This window comes from Oncorhynchus mykiss, chromosome 4, assembly GCF_013265735.2.
Source record: "Oncorhynchus mykiss isolate Arlee chromosome 4, USDA_OmykA_1.1, whole genome shotgun sequence".
In the NCBI taxonomy this organism is placed as follows: domain Eukaryota; kingdom Metazoa; phylum Chordata; class Actinopteri; order Salmoniformes; family Salmonidae; genus Oncorhynchus; species Oncorhynchus mykiss.
The window spans coordinates 33381666-33406667 of record NC_048568.1 but is presented as its reverse complement, the minus strand read 5'-3'; the positions used below and the strand labels follow the sequence as shown (position 1 = coordinate 33406667).

General features: G+C 42.3%; 2 protein-coding genes and 1 long non-coding RNA gene across 5 annotated transcripts; 1 reads left to right on the top strand and 2 right to left on the bottom strand.

Moving 5' to 3' along the window:
* Positions 1-698: 698 nt before the first annotated feature.
* On the bottom strand, positions 699-2259 carry LOC110522513 (SAYSvFN domain-containing protein 1). Its single transcript, XM_021600957.2, has 2 exons — positions 1832-2259; positions 699-1604 (listed from the first exon to the last, which is right to left on the bottom strand). Exons 1-2 carry the CDS (start codon positions 2048-2050, stop codon positions 1287-1289), a joined length of 537 nt encoding a protein of 178 aa, XP_021456632.1. The 5' UTR covers positions 2051-2259; the 3' UTR covers positions 699-1286.
* A 16-nt stretch (positions 2260-2275) lies between these two features.
* Positions 2276-4547, top strand: LOC118964467. The gene is made up of 2 exons (XR_005051522.1): positions 2276-2405; positions 2772-4547. It is a non-coding gene; the product is annotated as an uncharacterized LOC118964467 (long non-coding RNA).
* LOC110522512 (cytospin-A) lies at positions 4513-16796 on the bottom strand. 3 transcript variants are annotated; one of them, XM_021600954.2, is made up of 12 exons: positions 16217-16796; positions 15317-15483; positions 12264-12752; positions 10484-10557; positions 8294-8928; positions 8002-8095; positions 7785-7860; positions 6616-6655; positions 6428-6524; positions 6196-6312; positions 6054-6113; positions 4513-5774 (listed from the first exon to the last, which is right to left on the bottom strand). In XM_021600954.2, exons 2-12 carry the CDS (start codon positions 15369-15371, stop codon positions 5685-5687), a joined length of 1827 nt encoding a protein of 608 aa, XP_021456629.2. In that variant the 5' UTR covers positions 15372-15483; positions 16217-16796; the 3' UTR covers positions 4513-5684. The 3 variants fall into 3 exon arrangements, with proteins under 3 accessions (XP_021456629.2, XP_021456631.2, XP_021456630.2); XM_021600955.2 differs by having other exon boundaries at positions 4514-5774; positions 15332-15483; positions 16217-16795; XM_021600956.2 differs by lacking the exon at positions 16217-16796 and having other exon boundaries at positions 15153-15459.
* Positions 16797-25002: the final 8206 nt, after the last annotated feature.

The window sequence follows — 25002 nt, the reverse complement described above, 5'->3', positions numbered from 1 at the left end:
AAGACAATATACTGTTTTCTATTCTACTGTATTTTAGTCAATGCCACTCTGACATTGCTCAATCTAATATTTATATATTTCTTAATTCCATTATTTTACATGTGTGTATTGTTGTGAACTGTTAGATACTACTGCACTGTTGGAACACAAGCATTTTGCAACACCTGCTAAATATTTGACCAATAAAATTTAATTTGACAACGCAGTGGCTTCAGGACAAGTCTCTGAATGTCCTTGAGTTGCCCAGCCAGAGCCTGGACTTGAACCCGATCTAACATCTCTGGAGAGACCTAAAAATAGTTGTGCAGCAAAGCTCCCCATCTAACCTGACAGAGCTTGATAGGATCTGCAGAGAAGAATGGGAGAAACTCCACAAATACAGGTGTGCCAAGCTTGTAGCCTCATACCCAAGAAGACTCAAGGCTGTAATCACTGCCAAAGGTGCTTCAATAAAGTACAGAGTAAAGGGTCTGAATACTTGTCTAAATGTTATCATTTTTTATTTTGTATAAATTTGTAAAAATAACAGTTTTTGCGCTTTGTCATTATGGGGTATTGTGTGTAGTTGGAGGGGGGGGGGGGACAATTTAGTTACTTTTAGAATAAGGCTGTAACATAACAACATGTGAAAAAAGTCAAGGGGTCTGAATACTTTCTGAAATGCACTGTATTTAAAAAAAAAAGAAGCCCACTTTAAATCTCAGCTTTTTAATTAGCTCACCCATAAGTGTATATATATATTTTTTTACATTAGATCTTTGTCAATCCGAATGCCCAGATATTTATAGGCAGGAACCCGATCAATAGGAGAACAATCCAATGAATAAATATGTAGTTCATCTGAATTTTTTTTGCTAGAATTAGAGAACACATATTTCGTCTTGCCCACATTAAGTACAAGTTTTAAACCAACCAGGGCTTTCTATAAGGCAACAAAATCACATTGCAGCTCTAGCCTGGTCAACAGTTTGCAATGGCATACATAAGTGTCATCTGCATACAGATGACTATTACATGTTTTAAGACCAAAATAGTAAAGAGCAGGTCCTAGTACAGTAATACAATTTTACAAGCGGATGGTGCTTTTCCAGCATCATCAATGTGCACTAGTGGTGAATGATCTTGTAGTATGGAATAGGCTCCATTTGACTTCAAAATCAATACCAGCAATGTGCTTCATTCAAACAAATACATTGCCAGTTCCTTTTTAGTACAATGGGAAGCTTAAAGTACAGTAGCTATTCCATTTCAGATTAAAGTCAGTTGTTTGAGTGTCTTGAGGGATTTCATCTGTTGGCCAGTGGTCTGTAGCCCATCTCTCCCTCTAGCTGCTCAGCTGTAAGTGCACCCAGGAGAGGCTGACAGTCTGGGTTGAACACTGAGTAAGCACTCATTTCTCCAGGTTGGCGTGCAGTTGGGCTCCGCAGCCCCTCATACAGCCAGTAGAAGAGGGAGATTAGGAAGAAAGGCAACCCGAATTCCAGCTCGGCAAACAGCCCAAGTAGAACCAGCCAAAGCAACACCTTCAGCAAAGTCAGATTCGTGAAAGCCAGTCGCTTTGAACCAAGCCATTGACCCAGAGTGCTCTCCAGCAGCCAGTCATCCTAAAAAAACGGGGGGGGGGAATAAATAAAGTTACAGTAGCTAACATTGACAAGATGGAATCAACGTTTATTACTATCTGGTTTTTCAGACACATATTAAGAATAGTCCTGGTTGACTAACAAGCATGGTCAATGAATCTCCAAAGAAAGTGTTTATTAGTCCAGGACTAGGCTTAAACAGTGTAGGGTAACCAACCCCTAGTATTTTAAGTAGATTTTTAGCCTACCCCCCAATGTTTAGTCCTTATAGCCTGATGGACAGCAGAGATTGGATTATCTGTCAACTCCTGTGTGTCTGGATCAGTTGTTGATGACTGGCAACTGTCTGACTTCAAAGTGCTGCCATTGTCCGAATATGTTATTGGTTGTTTTTGAAAAGATTCGCTCTTCCTAGCGGCCACATCAGCCCTTCTTCGGGCCCTGAACTCCGCAAGCTTTTGCTCCATATGTGTAGAGCTTCTGAGTCATGCAGCAATGAAAGAATGCGTGGCAACTTGTGCACGACAGTTCGCTAGATTTTTTTGAGAGGTCCCAAAAAGATTGTTCGAGTGAAATCCCGTCTTCCCAAACGCGGAAATCTTGTCTAAATTGTGTTATGGTAATAATTGAATTGACTGTCACAGGAAGTATGAAAATATTTTCTTTAACAAATCTGTTTCACTTCAGTTTGTTTATCTTCCGGTTCAGCTAGGCGTACGTAACGACGTAGATTGTGTAGTAAATCGTCAACCCCATCATCCACCTGACAAGCCAAACTAGCTTTTCTTGGTAGACTGTTTGTCTTTATTCAATTTATATATTGTAAGTAACCAAATATGCAATTGACTGATTATTTAGGTATTTAATTGAGTATTCCAGAGCATTATAGATTCAAAAAGTGTACAGAAGTTAGCTCTGCTCAGCTAGCTAGCTAGTTTAGCTACAATCCTACTCATGTCAAAATTCTCCATCCATAGTTCTGGATGAATCGAATAAAGGTAAATATATAGCTAGATCAATATGCCCTTTTAGATATGTCCCTTTTCTGTTTGTATAAGAAATGGACACAGGAAAGTATTAGACTCACTGACACACTACATAAAAAAGCAGGAGTCAGCTAGATAAGTATTTGAATCTGATTCACATATGCAATATCCTCTCTAATATCCCATTTTTTTCCCGACACAGAATGGACAGCCCCAGCCCACCCTCACCGTTGAGCATGCCAGATGTAAGAACAGTTGTCACATACTTTTGTCTTATTACTAATGCCCAGTAGTGGAACAGATCTCTTCAAACTGCTTGTGATGCAGTGGTGCTGAGTGTGATCATCCAAGTCTTCTCTGTGCCAGAGAATTTAGTGTGGATGGAGGAGGCACGGGAGTCGCCTACAACATGGGGAAGATTCGATAGCTGGTGCTCCCCATGGCCACCCAGATCCAACAGGTCATCAAGGCTTATGGCTTCAACAACGAGGGAGAGGGGGAAGTCACTTTGTGAAACCAGTTCCATACAGAATGAAGGGGTAGAGAGAGACAAATCTATTGTCACTTGTCAGTGGCATTGTTTTGTGTGAAGACTGAATGCTATCTTTTTGCGTCATGTTCAGTTTGACCTATACTGAACAACAATATAAATGCAGCAATTTCTAAGATTTGACTTAGTTAATATAAGGAAATCAGTCAATTAAAATACATTCATAAGGCCCTAATCTATGAATTTCATATGTTGGTCATAAATATCTTTTAAAAAATGGTAGGGGTCGTGGATCAGAAAACCAGTAAATATCTGGTGTGACCACCATTTGTGTCATGCAGCTCGACACCTCCTTCACCTTGAGTTGATAAGGCTGTTGATTGTGGCCTGTGAAATGTTGGCCCACTTCTCTTCAATGGCTGTGCGAACTTCCGGGGTATTAGCGGGAACACACTAACACGTCAATCCAGAGTATTCAAAACATGCTCAATGGGTGACATGTTTGAGTATGCGCTGGTGGAAATTCCTGCAGTCAGCATGCCAATTGCCCTCAATTTATGGCATTGTGTTGTGTGACAACTGCTCATTTTAGAGTGTGCTTTTGTCCCCAGCACAAGGTGCACCTGGGTATTGATGCCATTTAATCTGCTTCTTGATATGCCACACCTGTCAGGTGGATGGATTATCTTGGCAAAGGAGAAATGCTCACTAAGAGGGATGTAAAATGTGCACATACTGAGAGAAATAAGCTTTTTGTGCGTATGGAACATTTCTGGGATCTTTTATTTCAGCTCATGAAACCAACACTTTCATGTTGCATTTATATATTTGTTCCGTGTATTTGTGAAATCATGGTGGTCAATCATAGTAGTCATTGCTTGTTTTAGCTATTTTTCAGGTGTTCTTAAATTTGCCCGTCTGGTGAAGATGTATGAAACTCAGGATCCAGAGATAGCAGCCATATCAGTCAAACTGGGGTCTCTTCTCCTGCCTCCTCTGTCCACTCCACCCATTGGTGGTGCAATCCCAGCCTCCTCGCAAACTATTTTATTGTGGACTGCCTTGTTTTTCCAGAAGGGACATCTACAAAATGTTACTGTACTTTCATCAAGTACGTGCAAACCTGGAATTCAGCTCATGATATTTTCATTCAGTCTTAGGTGAGAGTGAATAGGTTACCTTATTTCTAATGTCCTGAGATAATACACACAAAGCACATCTTTATTGGTTGAAATGAAAACACTGTCAGAAACACAAGCACTGACCATGGTTTTGGTTTTGACTTGTCATTTATATCATTAATTGCTGTTTGAGAGGACAATGATTTTTTGGGTATAAAACATTTTATACTGCTATTGTATAAAATGTCAATCTCAGTTGTCACAGCTAGATACATTGTATTAATATAAAACTCAAATTTGACATTTTTTTAATTAAAGAAAACAGCAACACAAACAGATTAAAACAACCTTTATTATGGCAGTAATGCTTTGGCAACTGTTTGTCATTTATCATTCTCGTACAGTACCATTATCACAGTAAAACTGTTTAGGGTGGGCCTCTGTGTCTCAATTTATACTTGAGACACATACAATACATCACTCTTATTTCTCACCTTCTCCCTCAATCACAGAGACAAGCAAACATTGTAGGATCCAGTACTTATATGGCCTCATTGTTGCTCCTATTATCAGACAAAACCTCATGACAGTTCATTCCCATACTCCATAACAGGAGACAAGTCCCTCTGTTGGATAGTCCACCATATGGCACTTCTGTTTGCATACTACATTTAAAATTAAATTCAAATTTTAAAAAAGTTTTTCCAAACAAAACGTACATTAAAAATATTACTAGTTAGACAGCACAGTACACACATTTTTTCAAAGGCAGTCACTCTTGGTTGATTGCAGTTGTGATGCACACAATGCCATTGAATGAACTCATTCAAGTTGTCCAGACCTTTTTTCTGCTTTGAGTTGGGTTGTATACAGACATTAAAATACTACTTCTGGCTACATTAATATCACAACGGGTAAGAGTTTTCTAAGGGTATAAAATCAGATACATGGGGAGAGCGTGTCTATAACATTCAAATCATCCAGTTAAAAACTTGTGACAGACTTCATATTGTTGATAAAATTAAAAGGCATCAAAATAAGTGCACAACAGAGTGAACAGCAGTAGAACCCTAAGTGAAGAACTTAAAGTCATTGTTCATTTTTCCTGGTGCAAATAGTAACATCCTTCCCATATCCACAATTTCCTAATTTATGGTTCTCCTTGTGGTCATTTCCAATGGCTCCTCATTTAGTGCAATCACTGTGTATGTACCAAAAAACCCAGCTCTCAGCCCAAAACCCCCATGGTCAGCGCTTTCTGAAATCAAGATCGACCCAGGTCATAGTAGCTCCATCCACAGTGCACCTACAACAAATGGCCAGCAGCAGGAGCCTCTGCACAAGGAGTGAGGCTGAAGGAGAATTCCGTTCCAACAGTAGTCCTAAACCCCCTAGTGGTATATCACTCAAGAGTCCAGTTCATGATGCAACAAAAATAACCAGACTGGTGGTGGCAGACCAGTTAGACGTAGTGCTTGGTATGGAACCCAGAAGGGAAATGACCTTACATCTCAAAGTGACGAAACATGCTTTCAACGTACCCCAGGACCCTCTGCCAGTCGGGCCCACCTGGTCTCAGCATCTCCTCCACAGTCTGTCAAGCAAACACAAACACTGTTGAAGAATAATAACTCCATACTCTCCGTCATGGACAAACTCTATTCTCATTCAAAGGTGCCCACTGAGGAGTACTACGCAAGGCCCCAATCACAAATACAAACATCAGTGACACCTTACATTTTAGTCACAAGTCAAGCTCCCTACCGTATGTTCCCAACAGCTGTGTTCCATGTTCATGGTGACGTGTTAGTACAAGTAATATGCATGTGAAATTCCCAGTAGTTAGCCCAGTTAGTTTAAATGTGGGTCTCACCAAAGTGGCTGGGATTCCAACACTCTCCCCTGTCTGGAAGGCTAGGTCCAGGTTCTCGCTCTGCACAGAACAAGTTAGGACTTAACTGTAGGGTCAATATAACAGTATGTGCTGTATGTGAATGGGTATGCATTCCTCTTACTTTGTCTCCTGTGCTGAGACTACTGTAGGGGATGTGTGTGGGCAGATAGGTGTGGTACACGGCACAGAAAGCCAGACCATCCTCCCAACTGCTACTGAAGTTGGTGATCTCAATATTCTGTAAAAATTTTTTTTTTTAAATCTAAGGTTTGTATGGGTCAGAATACAGACCGATGTTTTACAAATATGAATGGTAAGCTTGAGTTATTCTAGAAAACTTGGCCACTTCTGACCTTATAGCCCTGGGTGCGGCTTTGACACCAACGCAAGAGTGAGTTCCGCCTGGAGCCTCCATGACATCGCAGCAGCATGCTGAAACCATCCTGAGGTCTGGAAGGTGGATAGCAGACAAAAGTTATGTAGATAGAAGGCTTTATTTGGGCATATTTCTTAGGTATCTCTAGAGGGCCTGTCTACTCACCTGAACAATGGGTCTGCGTTCTGGTCCTCCTCCTGTTTTTCTGCCGGACATGAGCAATTAGTCAAGAGCACAGTAACTTTAATGCGGAAGACACATTTCAGTTGATTGCATTCAGTTGTACAACTGTCTAGGTAATAAGAAAGCAGTTGTGGATTAACTCATTTACAGTGCCTTCAGAACGTATTCATACCCCTTGTCTTATTCCACATTTTGTTGTGTTACAGCAGTAATTCAAAATGTAATATGTATTAAAAAAAAAAAATTCTCCACATCCCGGAGTCGCCTCTTCACTGTTGACATTGAGACTGGTGTTTTGCGGGTACTATTTAATGAAGCTGCCAGTTGAGGACTTGTGAGGCATCTGTTTCTCAAACTAGACACTAATGTACTTGTCCTCTTGCTCAGTTGTGCACCGGGGCCTCCCACTCCTAATTTACATTCTGGTTAGAGCCAGTTTGCGCGGTTCTGTGAAGGGAGAAGTACACAGCGTTGTACAAGATCTTCAGTTTCTTGGCAATTTCTCGCATGGAATAACCTTCATTTCTCAGAACAAGAATAGACTGACGAGTTTCAGAAGAAAGTTATTTGTTTCTGGCCATTTTGACCCTATAATCAAACCCACAAATGCTGTTGCTCCAGATACTCAACTAATCTAAAGGCCAGTTTTATTGCTTCTTTAATCAGGACAACAGTTTTCAGCTGTGCTATCATAATTGCAAAAGGGTTTTCTAATGATCAATTAGCCTTTTAAAATGATAAACTTGGATTAGCTAACAACGTGCCATTGGAACACAGGAGTGATGGTTTCTGATAATGGGCCTCTGTACGCCTATGTAGATATTCCATTAAAAATCAGCCGTTTCTAGCTACAATAGTCATTTACAACATTAACCATATCCAAACTGTATTTCTGATCAATTTGATGTTATTTGAATGGTCTAAAAATGAGCTTTTCTTTCAAAACAAGGACATTTCTAAGTGACCCCAAACTTTTGAACGGTAGTGTATATAAATGAGAATTCATTTTCAATACATTTGCAAACATTTCTAAAAAAAGATGGGTGAGAATTGTTTTTGGAATTCAGGCTGTAACAACTAAATGTGGAATAAGTCAAGGGGTATGAAAACATTCTGAAGGCACTGTAGTTAATGAATGAATTGACACACACTTGTATAGAAGCTAGACCAGCTGTCCTGTCGTTGCAGTATGCGGTCCATCCTTTTCCCTTTGGCTGGCTCTTCTTTCTAGTAAGAGATAGAGAGAAGAGACAGACAGGACATACTGCATACATGCATGACTGATCCCAAAATGGACCCTTGAATTTTAAGTCCAGGCTTTCTGATAGCATTTCAAAAACAAACTTGTTGGTTCAATATTAGTGTTACCTTATAGAGAGGCAGTGTTGTACTGGTAGGGTTCTGGGAGCTACCATTCTGTGCAGGGAGAGAGTCAGTGGGCAGGGGAAGTCGAGAGAGGCTCCTGGAACAGATAAGATAGGCTTTAGTTGCCACAGATAAATGTAGGATATGTGTGTCTATAGCATGGCCTTGCGCAACAAGGTCAAAGGTTGCTCCTACAGAGACACAGGCTGGCTAGCTTACATGCTCCAGATAACAACAAACAGATGCCTCACCCCTGAAATGCTAGTACATTATACGGGCATGAGGCGGCACTCACCTGGAACGCTCTGACATCACCACAATCCTTGGTGAATCTCTCAAGCCGCACCTCTTCTCCCCGGCTGCCAAATTCCGTAGGTACGCCTCCGCCACCCCCTTCACTTTGAGCAAGTTCTCCCCTCCTCTAACAAGCTCCTTGGGAAACTGCCCTCCCATGTCAACATCCTCTCCCTCACTCTTCACCCTTTTCTCTCCTTCCACTTCTCTTTCTGAATCCTCTCTTTTCCTCCCATCCAGTGCCTCCATCGTGCTTATGTCTTCACTAGTGTCTTCTCCCTCCGTGTCTCTTCCCTCTATCTCTCTGTGTGAGTCCTTCTCTCTTTCCCTCAGTGAGTCCCTCTCGCTCTCCCTGAGTGTGAGTCTCCGTGTGTCCAGCTCAGCCCTAGTCTGTTGGTGCTCCATGGTGAGAGCAGACAATCTGTGACAGGCCTCTCTGTGTTCAGCCCTCAGGCCCTCCAGCTCCCTGTCCGTGTCCTGCTGTCTGCACTGGGCCTGGTCCAGCTGGCCCTCCACATTCCCATGGCTCTCTCTGAGCGTGCCTAGAGTCTCTTCCGCTTCCACGCGCAGCCGGTCGGCCACAGACACTGCCACCTGTAGATCACACTGGAACTGGAGCCACTCAGCTCGCTCAGTCTGCCAGAGAGAGAGAGAGAGAGAGAGAGAGATCCAGACAGAGAGAGAGATCCAGACAGAGAGAGAGATCCAGACAGAGCGAGAGAGAATCAAACAGAGAGCGAAAGCGAACCAGAAAGAGCGAGAGTGAACCAGATAGAGAGCGAACGCGAACCAGACAGAGAGCGAACGCGAACCAGACAGAGAGCGAGAGAGAGAACCAGACAGAGAGCGAGAGAGAGAACCAGACAGAGAGCGAAGGCGAGAACCAGACAGATAACGAGAACCAGACAGAGAGCGAGAGCGAGAACCAGACAGAGAGAGAGAACCAGATAGAGAAAGATAACCAGACAGAGAGCGAGGGAGAGAACAAGACAGAGAAGAGAGCGAGATAGAGAACCAGACAGAGAGCGAGAGAGAACCAAACAGAGCGAGAGCGAGAGAGAACCAAACAGAGCGAGAGAGAGAACCAGACAGAGCGAGAGAGAGAGAACCAGACAGAGAGAACGAGACAGACAGAGAGAGAGAGGAGAACCAGACAGAGAAGAGAGAGTTAAAGATCCTGTACACTCAAACCAGAACCATACATCAGAAGAAAAAAAAACATTGCATCAGAAAAACTATCATAAAGAAGAGACAGAGGAACTTGCAGGTGAGAAGTAGATGTATAATTGTATATCCAGGCCAGCAGAAAGACATGCATACATCCTGTCACTGTCTCAGAAAATCTATAGTGCTGTTGATACAGTCTACAGAAAACATGTCTGACAAGCAGGGACTTTGCTTTAGTCAAGTAAAAAAAAAAATCAATAGGTTACCAAGTTCAGAACCTGTTTTAGCTAAACTAGCCAACCCAATTCAGGTGAACGCATAAACAAGATATGCCAGGAATGCCTGCAATGTTCCTTGTGTACAGTTAATGACAGTAATATAGAGATTGAGGGACAAACTCCCATATGGCAGGGCCTTCACACTGCTTATCCCTGGCTCATGTACACTAGTTGTTGCACCATGTTTGCAGATGGAGTTCAACAGCGATACATATTCTCTAACAGAACATCTTAGAAATAAAGTCAAAGTGCATCACATTTTTTAACCACTGATAAGCGTGCTTAGGTTAGCACAAATATTTCCGTTTCATTCAGGCAGTAAGTGCAATGTTCAGGCTAGTTGCAGGGTTTGTGGAAGGCAGGGTTTCTCAATATTTGTGCTAACCTAAGCAAGCTTATCAGTGGTTCAAAAATGTGATGGGGCTTTGACTTCTTTTCCTAAAATGTCCTGTTACGGAATATGTATCGCTGTTGGCCTCCACCATCTGCAAACATGGTGTAAGAACTAGTGTACATGAGCCAGTGATAAGCAGTGTGAAGTCTAAAATATCTAACATAGTACAGTACAGGGTAGAGAAGGGAAAAAGCAATCCACATCAAAGTAATAAGGATGGATTTGTGTGTGGTCTTAAAATGTCCTCCTCTTTGCCCGTCTCTGCAGTGACCGAGAGAGAGGGAGGGAATGCAGTGGGAGAGAGAGGTATAGGGAATGCAGTCGGGAAGAGAAGGAGGAGCGTCTGACTCACCCTCAGTGTGTCCTTCAAGTTGCGCACCTCCTCGACCAGCTCCTCTCTCTCCACCAGCAACCGCCTCAGCAGCTCTGACACACAAACATACAGTAAACTTCAGGATGTATTTTACACCCCTTGACTCTTTCCACATGTTGTTGTGTTACAGCCTGAATTCAAAATTGATTAAATCGAGATATATTGTCACTGGACTACATACACACAATACCCCATAATGTCAAGGTTGAATGACGTTTTATGACATTTTTACAAATTAATTTAAAAAATGAAGAGCTGAAATGTATTGCCTCAATAAGTATTCAACCCCTATGGTCAGCATAAATACGTTCAGGAGTAGAAATGTGCTTAACAAGTCACATAAGTTGCATGGAGTCACTCTGTGTGCAATAACAGTGGCTAACATTTTTCATAATCATATTTTTGAATGACTACATCTCTGTACCCCACACATACAATTGTAAGGTCCCTCAGTGGAGCAGGGAATTTCAAACAAAAATTAAACCATAAAGACCAGGGAGGATTTCCAAAGCCTCTCAAAGAAGGGCACCTATTGGTAGATGGGTGAAAATAAAAGGCAGACATCAAAAATCCCTTTGAGCATGGGGAAGTTATTAATTACACTTTGGATGGTGTATCAATACACCCAGTCACTACAAAGATACAGGCATCCTTAACTCAGTTGCCAGAGAGGAAGGAAACTGCTCATGGATTTCAGGGAGGCCAATGGTGACTTTAAAACAGTTACAGACTTTAATGGCTGTGATAGGAGAAACTGAGGTTGGTTCAACAACATTGTACACTGAACAAAAATATGAAGGCAACATGTAAAGTGTTGGTCCCATATTTTATGAGCTGAAATATAAGATCCCAGAAATGTTCCATACATACAAAAAGCTTCTTCCTCTCAAATTTTGTGTACAAATTTGTTTCCATCCCTGTTTGTGAACATTTCTCCTTTGCAAAGATAATCCTTCCACCTGACAGGTCTGGCATGTCAAGAAGCTGATTAAACAGCATGATCAATACACAGGTTCACCTTGTGCTGGGGACAATAAAAGGCCACTTTAAAATGTGCAGTTTTGTCACACAACACAATGCCAGATGTCTCAAATTTAGAGGGAGCATGCAATTGGCATGATGAATGCAGGAATGTCCACCAGAGCTGTTCCCACGTTTCTGAGAGAAATACACTTTTTGTGCATATGGAACATTTCTGGGATCTTATATTTCAGCTCATGAAACATGGAAGCAACACAACATTTTGCATTTATATTTTTCTTCAGTATACTTTAAAATCCATGCAAAACCTGAAAATTGATGTCTAGCATTGATCAACAACCAATTTGACAGAGCTTGAAGAACTTGAAAAGAATAAATGGGCAAATGTTGCACAATCCAGGTGTGGAAAGCTCTTAGAGACTTACACAGAAAGACTCACAGCTGTAAATAGCTGCCAAACGTGTTTATACAAAGTATTGACTCCGGGGGGTGATTAGCTATTTTTGCATTTCATTTTCAATACATTTGCAAACATTTCTAAAAACATGTTTTCCCTTTGTCATTATGGGGTACTGTGTGTAGATGGATTAGAATTGTTTTAATCAATTTCAATTTGGGTTTAACAAAATGTGGAATAAGACGAGGGGTATGAATACTTTCTGAAGGCACCGTCCATACTGTAAGAACCTGCACGCACTCTCTGTTAAGTAGAGACAAGACAAACAAACTATTATGAACCGATTGGGTTGCTATGGCCACGCAGATGCAGAGTCCTTACCGGCTGCTCCTGCTGGTGCGTCCAGGCCTGGACTGAGCCCCAGTGCAGACCTGTGATGTTCCAAAAGGCTAAACAGTGCCAGGGCCATCTCCTCCCCAGCTCGCTCTGGCCTTGCATGGGGCTCCATCCCACTGTCCCGCTCCTGCCAGCTAGGCTCCAAAGGGCTACCCTCAAACTGGGGCTGCTGGCCTGGGGACACAGGGCTGCTGGTGTGGCTGTTAGAGCACCGCACTGTCTGCCTTCCACCTTCCATCTCAATCCCAGTCCCCTGCGGAGACACTCTGCTCTCCACTGTAATCACAGCCCATTCTGGGGGGACGGACAGTGTGTGTCTACAGTTGGAAATGGGGGAGGCTCCACCCTGGCAGACGATGCCCCGGGTGGTCCCGGAGGACGGTGTCCCCTGCTGCAGCAGCTGAGCCGCGGCTGGTGCCAGATCAGAATCAGAGAGGGAAGAGGGAGGAGTTTGGAACAGATCTAAATGAGATCCTGGAGAGAGAACAAGGGAGTGGAGAGAAAGAGGGGAGGATTAGAGAAAGCTGATATAGGGGAAGGAAGAGATGGAGGGAAGAGGAGAGATGAAGAGGAACAGAAAAGCGAGAGAGAACTGCTGTCCTGAGCTATTTTCTGTCTATAAAAACAATACAGAAGAAGACCACAGTTGGCTGCGCCTCTTGGAGGATGCCGGTTGGCTGCGCCTCTTGGAGGATGCCGGTTGGCTGCGCCTCTTGGAGGATGCCGGTTGGCTGAGCCTCTGGGAGGATGCCGGTTGGCTGCGCCTCTGGGAGGATGCCGGTTGGCTGCGCCTCTGGGAGGATGCCGGTTGGCTGCGCCTCTGGGAGGATGCCGGTTGGCTGCGCCTCTGGGAGGATGCCGGTTGGCTGCGCCTCTGGGAGGATGCCGGTTGGCTGCGCCTCTGGGAGGATGCCGGTTGGCTGCGCCTCTTGGAGGATGCCGGTTGGCTGCGCCTCTTGGAGGATGCCGGTTGGCTGCGCCTCTTGGAGGATGCCAGTTGGCTGCGCCTCTTGGAGGATGCCAGTTGGCTGCGCCTCTTGGAGGATGCCAGTTTATTCTCTAGTGCGCATTCACACAGACAGGTCCATAAGGATGTGTGCTTGGCCAGCCTATACAGTGCCTTGCGAAAGTATTCGGCCCCCTTGAACTTTGCGACCTTTTGCCACATTTCAGGCTTCAAACATAAAGATATAAAACTTTATTTTTTTGTGAAGAATCAACAACAAGTGGGACACAATCATGAAGTGTAACGACATTTATTGGATATTTCAAACTTTTTTAACAAATCAAAAACTGAAAAATTGGGCGTGCAAAATTATTCAGCCCCTTTACTTTCAGTGCAGCAAACTCTCTCCAGAAGTTCAGTGAGGATCTCTGAATGATCCAATGTTGACCTAAATGACTAATGATGATAAATACAATCCACCTGTGTGTAATCAAGTCTCCGTATAAATGCACCTGCACTGTGATAGTCTCAGAGGTCCGTTAAAAGCGCAGAGAGCATCATGAAGAACAAGGAACACACCAGGCAGGTCCGAGATACTGTTGTGAAGAAGTTTAAAGCCGGATTTGGATACAAAAGGATTTCCCAAGCTTTAAACATCCCAAGGAGCACTGTGCAAGCAATAATATTGAAATGGAAGGAGTATCAGACCACTGCAAATCTACCAAGACCTGGCCGTCCCTCTAAACTTTCAGCTCATACAAGGAGAAGACTGATCAGAGATGCAGCCAAGAGGCCCATGATCACTCTGGATGAACTGCAGAGATCTACAGCTGAGGTGGGAGACTCTGTCCATAGGACAACAATCAGTCGTATATTGCACAAATGTGGCCTTTATGGAAGAGTGGCAAGAAGAAAGCCATTTCTTAAAGATATCCATAAAAAGTGTTGTTTAACGTTTGCCACAAGCCACCTGGGAGACACACCAAACATGTGGAAGAAGGTGCTCTGGTCAGATGAAACCAAAATTGAACTTTTTGGCAACAATGCAAAACGTTATGTTTGGCGTAAAAGCAACACAGCTCATCACCCTGAACACACACCATCCCCACTTTCAAACACGGTGGTGGCAGCATCATGGTTTGGGCCTGCTTTTCTTTAGCAGGGACAGGGAAGATGGTTAAAATTGATGGGAAGATGGATGGAGCCAAATACAGGACCATTCTGGACGAAAACCTGATGGAGTCTGCAAAAGACCTGAGACTGGGACGGAGATTTGTCTTCCAACAAGACAATGATCCAAAACATAAAGCAAAATCTACAATGGAATGGTTCAAAAATAAACATATCCAGGTGTTAGAATGGCCAAGTCAAAGTCCAGACCTGAATCCAATCGAGAATCTGTGGAAAGAACTGAAAACTGCTGTTCACAAATGCTCTCCATCCAACCTCACTGAGCTCGAGCTGTTTTGCAAGGAGGAATGGGAAAAAATTTCAGTCTCTCGATGTGCAAAACTGATAGAGACATACCCCAAGCGACTGACAGCTGTAATCGCAGCAAAAGGTGGCGCTACAAAGTATTAACTTAAGGGGGCTGAATAATTTTGCACGCCCAATTTTTCAGTTTTTGATTTGTTAAAAAAGTTTGAAATATCCAATAAATGTCTTTCCACTTCATGATTGTGTCCCACTTGTTGTTGATTCTTCACAAAAAAATACAGTTTTATATCTTTATGTTTGAAGCCTGAAATGTGGCAAAAGGTCGCAAAGTTCAAGGGGGCCGAATACTTTAGCAAGGCACTGTAGCGTCTCATGTTCCCCCTCCCTGTCCTTGCATTGAGCAGCAGAATTCTGCAGACTCCTCATTACGCTATCAGATGTGTTGCATGTGACTAGCGGTGCACACACAGTATGCAGTAAGATATTCTCACCCCAGTCTGAGTCCGTTTCCTGCATACTGAAAACAGCTAGAAAGGATAGGAACGGCCAGGGTTTTAAACAGGCGTAGAGGGGAGGGATGCGTGTCAGAAAAAGAGAAGACGATGCAGGTAGGATGCATGACGTTCAACATCAAGCCAGGTGTGTGTGTGTGTACGTTCATGTAGGGAACCTGTAGGTCCATGGCCGTCCTTTCCACCGACGTTACCCATGATGCAGCAGGTGCAGGGAGACAGCAGTGTGACTGTGCTTCCCAGCACCCCTCACATTCCCCTCTGGTGCTCTCTCTTAGGTCCACCGCAGATTGGATAGGGCATAATACACCTAGAAGTACAGAGAAAGCTCAGACCATTCATATTTTAATACAAATATGGTTAACACTACTAAATTCCCCTTTAATAGAGTGGGTACCCTGACTACAGTGGAAAACAATGTTGTTGTTTTTTGTTTTTTTTCTCAAGTGATGGGAGCTTAACTTAAAATGCTGCAAGGTAATTGAGCAGGGATGACTGCTGGTATATGTGCTTATCCCTGCAGGATGTTCACCATCATCATGCCTGACTCCCTGTGTCCAGTGTAGCATTAGATTAATAACACAAGTAGGTGATGAGAGGGAGAAAACCTGACAGTCCCCAGGGTTTAATGTGGAATTAATAGGTTGTTAAATTGATTAGGCCAGCCTGATCAATGGAAAGGCAGCTGCTTAGTTTTATGGACTGATTGTGTGTGTGTTCTTGCAGAAAAAAATACCTTCCGAATACTAGTGTCTAATACTTGTAAGGCATGTTAATAAGGCTACGGCAAAACTCTGAACATTTACAGACATTACACATCGGATCCTGAATAAAATAATCCCTGTGATATACAGTATCACCGGTTACTAATGGCATAAACTCGGTTCTGTAAAGGTAGACTAGACACTCGAGAGGGATACAATAACAAGACAAGAAATACACATACTATCTCGGTGTCTAGTCACTGCACAAAAATATCACCGTGCGAGCTATTGGAATCAGGCAAACACAAACACTGTATTCTCTTGTAATCAACCACCCACCTTGATATATATTCCCACGACCACGTAGCCTACCGCCCAATAAATACTGTTTTAGTCTATCTTCTCAGCTTTCCTCATCGCCGCATTTTTCTCCGTCTTCAATAGTCTGATACAGGTTTGGGGGGCTGTTTCCTGCTGTTGAAACGTTATGTAGTATGAGCGGAGAAAGATAATTGTGGAACCTGCTTGGAAGAAACGATGCGGCAAACTGCGAGACAGACGGAGACAGTCTACTGTCCTACTGTGAGAAATTGTATCCTAGAACACTGGATATATTTAACTATGAATGTGTGTATAAAAAGCTCAACGTCCAGAAGTGTTGAGCGAGGAGAATATCATGAATTTGGATTAAATTCAAGTTGATAATGACAGATGCCTAGGATACATTCAGTAGCTCGTGTTGGAAGTTCCGATGTAAATATCATTTGGCAGAGAAGGTAGCGTAAACCTATTTAATAGAATACATTTATTTTTCCTGAAGGAAGTTCAGTTTTTCTTCAAGAGATTCTCCAAGTATTTTAGATCAACGAAGGGACCTATAGGATTTCCCGGGGGTCTCTGACTATATACCTTTACTTGGCCCAACCAACCTTTGAACGGCGCTATTATCCTTTTACGTCGTTTGTCATTGCGTCTCTCTCTTGTCCCCCGCGTCCGGCTCGTACATAAATCATAAATCCCGCCTATTTCGATAATCTCTCTTCTTAAAAACTGAAACTAACCCTCAACCCCAATTTCAGCCTTTGCCCAACCCCTACAAATGTAAAAAATAAATAAATGCATTCAGGTGAGATGTTGTGGGTGGAAGAAATTGTGCAAAAATATTCATTTTGAGGTGGGTAAATGTAGTTGAACCTGATCCCAACACTTTCTCTCTAAAGCATATTTACCAGACGTCCACTGGCATATTCTGATAATACAATTATGGGCATCGCATGCATTTATGGCTGTGAACAGTTAGCTCACAGCGATATGCGCCGAGTTCCTGACATCTATCCCACTTGCTGGGCGCTTCCCCAAAATATTTCGCGGTATTGTTTTGGGAAGAGAAGTGCAATCATCGCCTAGAAATGGAAGATTATGGGCTCAATTCAATCCAACACGCATTGCAGTGTTTATGCAGTAGTCTTTTTTCCAATGGTCTAATTAAAGCACAGATTGGTTTTAGGTACTGTATAAAAAAAACTACTACCAGGGCAACCCTTCTCACAGGTATGTTTTCACTTTTCAGAATTATAACAGAGTTTTTGCACGGGATGAATATTGTAAATAAAGGGTTAAAAGAAGAAGAAAAAAGATATCCAGCCCATGTGGGATTAAAACTCACAACCAGTGAGACCATTGTTATTAGCGGACTGCGCCACCAAAAAGTTTTTATTCATTTTTACAACAAAAAAAATAAAAAAATATGAGTACTGTCTTAATAAAACAATTTACACCACCATGCTAGAGTACACTGGCTAATGGTACTGCCTCATGTTCAGCCAATCAGGTTGTAGCAGTCTGTTTACCCCTGGCTGAACGCTGTGTGCAACATCAGGAAGTAACAGACATTCTATCAACTACCTCATCCCCATATTATTATTATTTTTGCTCATTTGCACCCCAGTATCCCTACTTGCACCATGATCTTCTGCATATCTATCACTCCAGTGTTTAATTGCTCAATTGTAATTACTTCCCCGCTACGGCCTATTTATTGCCTTAATTCCCTAATCTTACTACATTTGCACACACTGTATATATATATATTTTCTATTGTGTTATTGACTGTGCTTTGTTTATCCCATGTGTAACTCTGTGTTGTTTGTGTCACACTGCTTTGCTTTATCTTGGCCAGGTTGCAGTTGTAAATTAGAACTTGTTCTCAACTGGCCAGCTGGTTAAATATATGTGAAATAAAAAAAATAAAAAGTGGTGGAAAATTGTGTTTTATTAACACATTTTCCCATTTGTTTCCCTGGCAGCTCGGCGTTAAAGCTAGTTCAGGAGGAAAGCGACGCCCTTACAGCCTGAATCGAGGATGTTTTATGTCGGTAGATTAGTAGCCAAAAGGCAGTTTTCCCATGGGCACCGCCATTGAGGGATTCCACCATGCTTCCACCATTTTAAAGTAGTCGAATGGGTAGGAATTCCTATGGGTTGTAGCCTCAATGGCGCTGCCCATGCTGTCACAGAAGATATAATAGCACAAATATAAAGTCCTCTATCTTTCTATATGAGCCGGCTGCATACATTCCAGTTGGACACAGATGACAAACAATGTAAAAGGAATACTAGCTCAATCTGCCGGCTCATTGGGCTATTCTCTACTACTGTGTAAAACTAACAAGACATACCAAGTTTAAAACTTTGAGGTAGGCCGCCGTCTACTAGGGGCTATTGTTAGTTTAATGTCGCTTAACCCAGAACAAACATCTAATTTGGTTGTTCATTCTGTCCACAAGATTTTACTGTTAGTATGATATCCTTGAGTGAAGTACTAATTGACCACTGGAGGGCAGAATAAATCAACATACTGAACAAATAGACTGATACAAGTGAAATATATTCATAAAAAACATACAAGAAAAGTCCAATTGACTTGATTTAGTGAATGGGTTATTTCCCCCATCTAGGTGGGGTTAGCCTATCTGTTAAAGGAACATGATGCAACTTTTCAATCCTCTCAAAACTACACTAGTGCCTAGGGCCTGATTTGGGATTCTCACAGGACCTGGGTACAAGTGTACAGAGGGATGCTATTAGCAGTTCTTGAAAAACATCCAGCTCTTAGAACAGGAAAGTTACCAACAGTCACCCAAAGTTACCAACAGTCACCCAAAGTTACCAACAGTCACCCAAAGTTACCAACAGTCACCCAAGTTACCAGCAGTCACCCAAAGTTACCAACAGTCACCCAAGTTACCAACAGTAACCCAAAGTTACCAACAGTCACCCAAGTTACCAACAGTCACCAAAGTTACCAACAGTCACCCAAAGTTACCAACAGTCACCCAAAGTTACCAACAGTCACCCAAAGTTACCAACAGTCACCCAAGTTACCAGCAGTCACCCAAAGTTACCAACCGTCACTTGATCAAATTTGTCAACACAAGGTTTGAAATTTGTAAGTGCCAAACATTTAGTACAGAAAAAAGGTTAATTGTAGAACAAAAAAAAGGTTCTATCGCTTGCTTCAAATCAAACTTTGTCACATGTGCCAAATACAACAAGTGTAGACCTTACTGTGAAATGCTTATTTACAAGCCCTTAACGCTTCTTGAACTGCACTGTTGGTTAAGAACATATATACCAATCAAACTAAAGTAAAAAATAATAAAAAGTAACACAAAATAACAAGGCTATATACAGGGGGTACTGGTACTGAGTCAGTGTGCGGGGGTACAGGTTCAGGGTAATTTGTACATGTAGGTAGGGTGAAGATAATAAAACAGAGAGTAGCTGCAGTGTACGAAACAAATGGGGGGGGGGGGGGGGGGGTGTCAATGTGAATAATTATTGATTAATTGTTCAGCAGCCTCATGGATTGGGGGTATAAGTGTCACTCCAGAAAGGTTTTATATAGAATCCCCAAACCCTTTTCTTGAATCATGAAGCGCCCAGAGCTCCATGACGGGTAATAGGATACAGAATCGTAAGTAAGCGTTTCAATCTACACCTGTTGTATACGAACCATGTGAACAATTACATTTTATTTGGTAATATACTGGGTTGGGGGAAGAGTAGTATAATGTAAATATTGAGGAATTAAATAAAATAACATGTATTTCTAGTTGTTTTTATATGGCTTAGACCGTGAAAAACAAACGACTCAGCAGTCCAAAAAAAAAATATCAATATATCATTTTTTTCACACTATGAGGATGGAATAATACTGTGACATTTAGATCATGATGATGATGCCCTTTCGGTGTCAGAGCTGCTTGAAAAGACCGCCTGAAATATCAGCCTGTTTTGGTGGGATGGAGTTTGTCTGGCTGGTGACATCACAAGACGGTAAGACCAATAAGAATCAAATCAAATTTTATTAGTCATATGCGCCGAATACAACAGGTGTAGATTACAGAGAAATGCTTACTTACGAGCCCCTAACCAACAATGCAGTTAAAAAAATAGGATAAGAATAAGAAATAAAAAGTAACAAGTAATTAAAGAGCAGCAGTAAAATAGCAATAGCGAGACTATATAAAGGGGGGTACCGGTACAGAGTCAATGTGCGGGGGCACCAGTTAGTTGAGGTAATATGTACATGCAGGTGGAGTTATTAAAGTGACAATACATAGATGAGAACAACAAAGAGTAGCAGAGGTGTAAAGGGGGGGGGGGGGGGGGGGGGGGGGATGCAAATAGTCTGGGTAGCCATTTGATTAGGTGTTCAGGAGTCTTATGGCTTGGGGGTAGAAGCTGTTTAGAAGACTCTTGGACCTAGACTTGGTGCTCCGGTACCGCTTGCCAAGTAGTAGCAGAGAGAACAGTCTATGACTAGGGTGGCTGGAGTCTTTGCCAATTTTTAGAGCCTTCCTCTGACACAGCCTGGTATAGAGGTCCTGGATGGCAGGAAGCTTGGCCCCAGTGATGTACTGGGCCATTCACACTACCCTCTGTAGTGCCTTGCGGTCGGAGGCCGAGCAGTTGCCATACCAGGCGGTGATGCAACCAGGATGCTCTCGAAGGTGCAGCTGTAGAACCTTTTGAGGATCTGAGGACCCATGCCAAATCTTTTCAGTCTCCTGAGGGGGAAAAGGTTTTGTCGTGCCGACTTCACGACTGTCATGGTGTGTTTGGACCATGTTAATTATGTGGACACCAAGGAACTTGAAGCTCTCAACCTGCTCCACTGCAGCCCTGTCGATGAGAATTGGGGAGTGCTCGGTCCTCTTTTTTCCTGTAGTCCACAATCATCTGCTTTGTCTTGATCACGTTGAGGGAAAGGTTGTTGTCCTGGCACCACACGGCCAGATCTCTGACCTCCTCCCTATAGGCTGTCTCGTCATTGTCCATGATCAGCCCTACCACTGTTGTGTCATCGGCAAACTCAATGATGGTGTTGGAGTCGTGCCAGGCCGTGCAGTCATGAGTGAACAGGGAGTACAGGAGGGGACTGAGCATGCCCCCCTGAGGGGCCAGTGTTGAGGATCAGCGTGGCGGATGTATTGTTACTTACCCTTACCACCTGGGGGCGGCCCGTCAGGATGTCCAGGATCCAGTTGCAGAGGCATGTGTTTAGTCCCAGGGTCCTTAGCTTATTGATGAGCTTTGAGGGCACTGTGGTGTTGAACGCTGAGCTGTTGTCAATGAATCACATTCTCACATAGGTGTTCCTTTTGCCAATGACAGATGTGGTGTACTCCTCAATGCCATCGGAGGAATCCTGGAACATATTCCAGTCTGTGCTAGCAAAACAGTCCTGTAGCTTAGCATTTGCTTCATCTGACCACTTTTTTATTGATCTAATCACTGGTGCTTCCTGCTTGAAGGAATCAGGAGGATAGAATTATGGTCAGATTTGCCAAATGGAGGGTGAGGGAGAGCTTTGTATGCATCTCTGTGTGTGGAGTCAAGGTGGTCCAGAGTTTTTTTCCCCTCTGGTTGCACATTTAACATGCGGGTAGAAATTTTGTAAAACCGATACAAGTTTCCCTGCATTATAATCCCCGGCTACTAGGAGCGCCGCCTCTGGGTGAGCGTTTTCTTGTTTGCTTATGGTGAAATACAGCTCATTCAATGCGGTCATAGTGCCAGCCTCTGACTGTGGTGGTATGTAAACATCTACAAACAAATACAGATGAAAACTGATTTTATAGTTTTGAATGTCCTGTTTAAACTACAATCTTCCGCATAGGTCATTATTTTATTGTCCAAAGATTGCACGTTTGCTAGCAGAATGGAAGGAAGTGAGGGTTTATATGAACGCCTACGAATTCTCAGAAGGCAGTCTGGCCCCTTTTTCTCCGCCTCCTCTTCACGCAAATCACGGGGATCTGGGCCTGTCCCCGAGAAAGAAGTATATCGTTCACGTCGGCATCGTCACATTCGTTAAAGGAAAAAAAGGATTCTGCCAGTCCGTGATGAGTAATCGCAGTCCTGATGTCCAGAAGTTGTTTTCGGTCATAAGAGACGGTAACACCAACATTATGTACAAATTAAGTTGAACTTTTTTTTGTTAAATGCTAATAACAAAAAAAAATACAAATTGGTTGGGGGCACGTAAAATGAGTTTGAAGGGTTCCAACCCACTCTGCCAATAACAGATAGTTTTCAGTTTGCCTTCCCCACTCCCAGCAAAATTATTTCTTGAGAAATTGCTTTGCCAGTGGTGGAAAAAGTAACCAATTGTCATACTTGAGTCAAAATAAAGATACCTCAATAAAAAAATTACACAAGTAAAAGTCACCCAGTAAAATACTACTTGAGTAAAAATAAAGTATTTGGTTTTAAATATACTTAAGTATCAAAAGTAAATGTAATTGCTAAAATATACTTAAATATTGAAAGTAAATGTATAAATCATTTCAAATTCTTTATGTTAAACAAATCAGATGGCACCATTTTTTTTAAATTCACCATTTATTTACAAATAACCAGGGGCACACTCCAACACAGACATCATTTACAAATAACCAGGGGCACACTCCAACACAGACATCATTTACAAACGAAGCATGTGTTTAGTTAGTTAGCTAGATCAAAAGGCAATAGGGATGACCAGGGATGTTCTCTTGATAATTGCGTGAACTGGACCAGCTGTCATGCTAGCCATTCAAAATGCAACGAGTACTTTTGAGTTAAAGGAAAAAAAGTACATTATTTTCTTTAGGAATGTAGTCAAGTAAAAGTAGTCAAAAATATAAATAGTAAAGTACAGATACCTCCCAAAACTATTTAACTAGTACTTTAAAGCATTTCTACTTAAGTACTTTACATCACTGCTCTTTGCTAAGACACTGTTTATTGTTTTCTGAAAACATTCAAATAGAAACAAAATCACAGCAAGGCCTTTCCTGCAGTCTAAGGAACAAATTGCCCTCATGGGTGGCATGTTATTCATTTTTTCTTTAACTTTTTTTTCTCTTTCCTTTTACACATAAAATCCAGTGTGGCTTTGTCCAACAGTTTCGTTATATTTCAGTCTTCTATGATGCGTGTCTGACATGGCACAGGTGTCCTTTTATTTTAAACCCACAACCATGTGTGAGGTGTATACTTCTGTTTCAAAGTAGATTTGTTTAAGACTACCAAGAATCACTCTTTGACCCTGATTTCGCCTACTGCTGTAAAAGGTAAATTGTTAACCAGAAATTATAAGACATGTAGATAAAAACACCTTCAGTAACTGATAGGTTGCTGGATCGAATCCCTGAGCTGACAAGGTAAAAATATGTTGTTCTGCCCCTGAACAAGGCAGTTGCCCGGTAGGCCGTCATTGTAAATAAGAATTTGTTCTTAACTGACTTGCTTAGTTAAAATAAATGATATATAAATGTAATATATATTACATTTAACACAATCACCATTTCCCTCCAGTGGTACCAAACTTCACAACGTAGAAAAAGAGGCATAGCATTTATAGGATGTTTTACAGTACACTGCAGCTGCTCTTCAAGCCAAACTCAGTTTCAAGTCTCTATGATGTGTAACTGTCTCATTTCATGGACAATTTTCATTACATTGATCACTTTATTACATGATTATTTCAGCTCAAAAAACATGTAAAAGATAAAACAATCAAGTAGTATTTCAAACAGGAAAGAATGCAGAGGTTGTTGCATAATATTGTGAATGGTTCCGGGTGTCATATTTTTACAACGGGCACTTAAAAACCTAGCAAGAACAGGTCGACATCCAGGTACACTTCTCCTACAGGTAGTGTGTACACAGGTAATAGGTCATAAAGGCACTGTGAGAACATTGCAATGGTGGGTTGCTGGGTGTGACCAAATTCCACCCTGGAACATGGTACATTGACAGGATAATATGGTGGTAATAGACATACAGTGGGGCAAAAAAGTATTTAGTCAGCCACCAATTGTGCAAGTTCTCCCACTTAAAAAGATGAGGCATGTAATTTTCATCATAATTTTCATCATAGGTACACTTCAACTATGACAGACAAAATGAGAAAAAAAAATCCCGAAAATCACATTGTAGGATTTTTAATGAATTTGTTTGCAAATTATGGTGGAAAATAAGTATTTGGTCACCTACAAACAAGCAAAATTTGTGGCTCTCACAGACCTGTAACTACTTCTTTAAGAGGCTCCTCTGTCCTCCACTCGTTACCTATATTAATGGCACCTGTTTGAACTTGTTATCAGTATAAAAGACACCTGTCCACAACCTCAAACAGTCACACTCCAAACTCCACTATGGCCAAGACCAAAGAGCTGTCAAAGGACACCCGAAACAAAATTGTAGACCTGCACCTGGCTGGGAAGACTGAATCTGCAATAGGTAAGCAGCTTGGTCTGAAGAAATCAACTGTGGGAGCAATTATTAGGAAATGGAAGACATACAAGACCACTGATGATCTCCCTCGATCTGGGGCTCCACGCAAGATCTCCCCCCGTGGGGTCAAAATGATCACAAGAACGGTGAGCAAAAATCCCAGAACCACACAGGGGGACCTAGTGAATGACCTGCAGACAGCTGGGACCAAAGTAACAAAGCCTACCATCAGTAACACACTACGCCGCCAGGGACTCAAATCCTGCAGTGCCAGACGTGTCCCCCTGCTTAAGCCAGTACATGTCCAGGCCCGTCTGAAGTTTGCTAGAGAGCATTTG

Excerpts from the sequence above, each read along its gene's own strand:
- LOC110522512 (XM_021600954.2), bottom strand. The coding sequence starts at position 15,371 with ATGGGTAACGTCGGTGGAAAGGACGGCCATGGACCTACAGGTTCCCTA. Across the intron at positions 12,753-15,316 it reads TACAGGTTCCCTACATGAAC|GATCTCATTTAGATCTGTTC; the intron begins GTACACACACAC and ends TTCTCTCTCCAG. Across the intron at positions 5,775-6,053 it reads TTGGAATCCCAGCCACTTTG|ACTGTGGAGGAGATGCTGAG; the intron begins GTGAGACCCACA and ends TTTGCTTGACAG.
- LOC110522513 (XM_021600957.2), bottom strand. The coding sequence starts at position 2,050 with ATGGAGCAAAAGCTTGCGGAGTTCAGGGCCCGAAGAAGGGCTGATGTG. Across the intron at positions 1,605-1,831 it reads TAAGGACTAAACATTGGGGG|GATGACTGGCTGCTGGAGAG; the intron begins GTAGGCTAAAAA and ends CCGTTTTTTTAG.